At 39.7% G+C, this 1,435-nt stretch overlaps 1 protein-coding gene across 1 annotated transcript in view; it reads left to right on the top strand.

Moving 5' to 3' along the window:
* Positions 1-673, top strand: part of LOC119590952 (WW domain-containing protein C660.06-like) — a 771-nt gene extending 98 nt beyond the window's left edge. Inside the window, exons 2-4 of the mRNA XM_037939689.1 lie at positions 128-284; positions 403-498; positions 589-673. Of these exons, the coding sequence (XP_037795617.1) occupies positions 128-284; positions 403-498; positions 589-602 (267 nt within the window). The 3' untranslated portion in view covers positions 603-673. The remainder of the gene's footprint in view (positions 1-127; positions 285-402; positions 499-588) is intronic.
* Positions 674-1,435: the final 762 nt, after the last annotated feature.

Below are 1,435 nucleotides of genomic sequence, written 5' to 3'. Positions count from 1 at the left end.
TACCTCATACGTTCATTTGCAGAAAAAAGTAAAACATTTACTATTCAAAATGCACACTAAGTCAAGAGTAATTTTATAAGCTGGATCCCGAAATATGAATTTGCGTTGTCTCATGATTTTCATTCAGGTTCGCGCACTCTTCACCATCATGGCCCTGACCATCATGGTCGCCTTTGCCGCCGCTGGTCACTTCGGCGGAGGTGGATTTGGTGGTCGCTTTGGTGGATTTGGCGGTGGAAAATTCGGTGGATTCAGCAGCGGAGGATTCGGAGGTGGATTTGGAGGTAATATTTATTTTCTTGAATTCGAAATTATTTCCAAGTATTTTGTATTGTATCTGGTGATCACATGAACTTGTTGCGAATAAACGGAAGTATCATATCATATTTGACATTTCCGCAGGTGGACACAGAGGCTTCGGTGGAGGTTTCGGAGGGTTCGGAGGCGGACACGGAGGGTTCGGAGGAGGATTTGGAGGATTCGGAGGTGGAATTGGAGGTAAAGTGTTATAGTCCACATGCATATATTCGTTTCTCATTTTAAATAGTTCGTAATGTTACAGTCTCTAATGTTTTTATTATTTCGTAGGATATGGACGGTAAACCATGGACTCTCACATCACAACAGAAGATAATTTTCTTATATTTCGATAATAAAATTACTGTCAAAGACACTTGAGTGTTTACTTTTTCCTACATGAAGTAACAAATATTAAATTTAGCTCAGTTTTCCCGAATATAATTGAAAATACCGTGAAGTCATTTTGTTACAGTCGAAAACAATCCTCTAATGGCGACCACTTCAATCCATCTGCAAATTATCTGGTGTTCTTACTTTCAACCCAGGGTTTACTTTCTTTAAAAGCTTTGGCTGTGAGTGTTTTTTCTTCCACGACTGGGAATTCTCGAAACTATTTTATATTTAGTTAATTTTCATAATCCGAAATATTGACACAACACCGATATGGAAAGTAGAACAGAATAATTATACGAAAAAAGGTAAACACCAAATAAGCAATGTTTTAATTTTCAAGTGTGTCGACAAATTGCACTCACACGGATGAAACAGGTAGAAGAAATATGCAAGAACACATTTAGCTAAATTTAAAGCTCCTTGATACACGTCATTAAAACGTTTCACAAATTACCATATCTGCAGATTTTCCACAAGACGAAACGGCTTGATTAAACAATAAATTGATCCGATGCTGCTTAGACAATACACAGCGTCTCGCTTTGGGTCCAACGATGATAATGCTTTCTGGTTCCTGAATTCACTTGCATTTGGTCTCCTCAGCTGTGGCCGCCGGTTTATTACTGGCTTGCACATGGCAGTGAAGGGCATAGGAGACTGGGCGGTCGTCACAGATTTCGCTGCAGATGCATTCAGGCAAAACTTAAACCTGTCTTGACGGAGAGGTCGGAGCAGGATTCTG

Source organism: Penaeus monodon, chromosome 28, assembly GCF_015228065.2.
Source record: "Penaeus monodon isolate SGIC_2016 chromosome 28, NSTDA_Pmon_1, whole genome shotgun sequence".
NCBI lineage: Eukaryota > Metazoa > Arthropoda > Malacostraca > Decapoda > Penaeidae > Penaeus > Penaeus monodon.
Note: the sequence above shows the minus strand (reverse complement) of the source record. Positions and strands in the feature narration are given on the sequence as shown.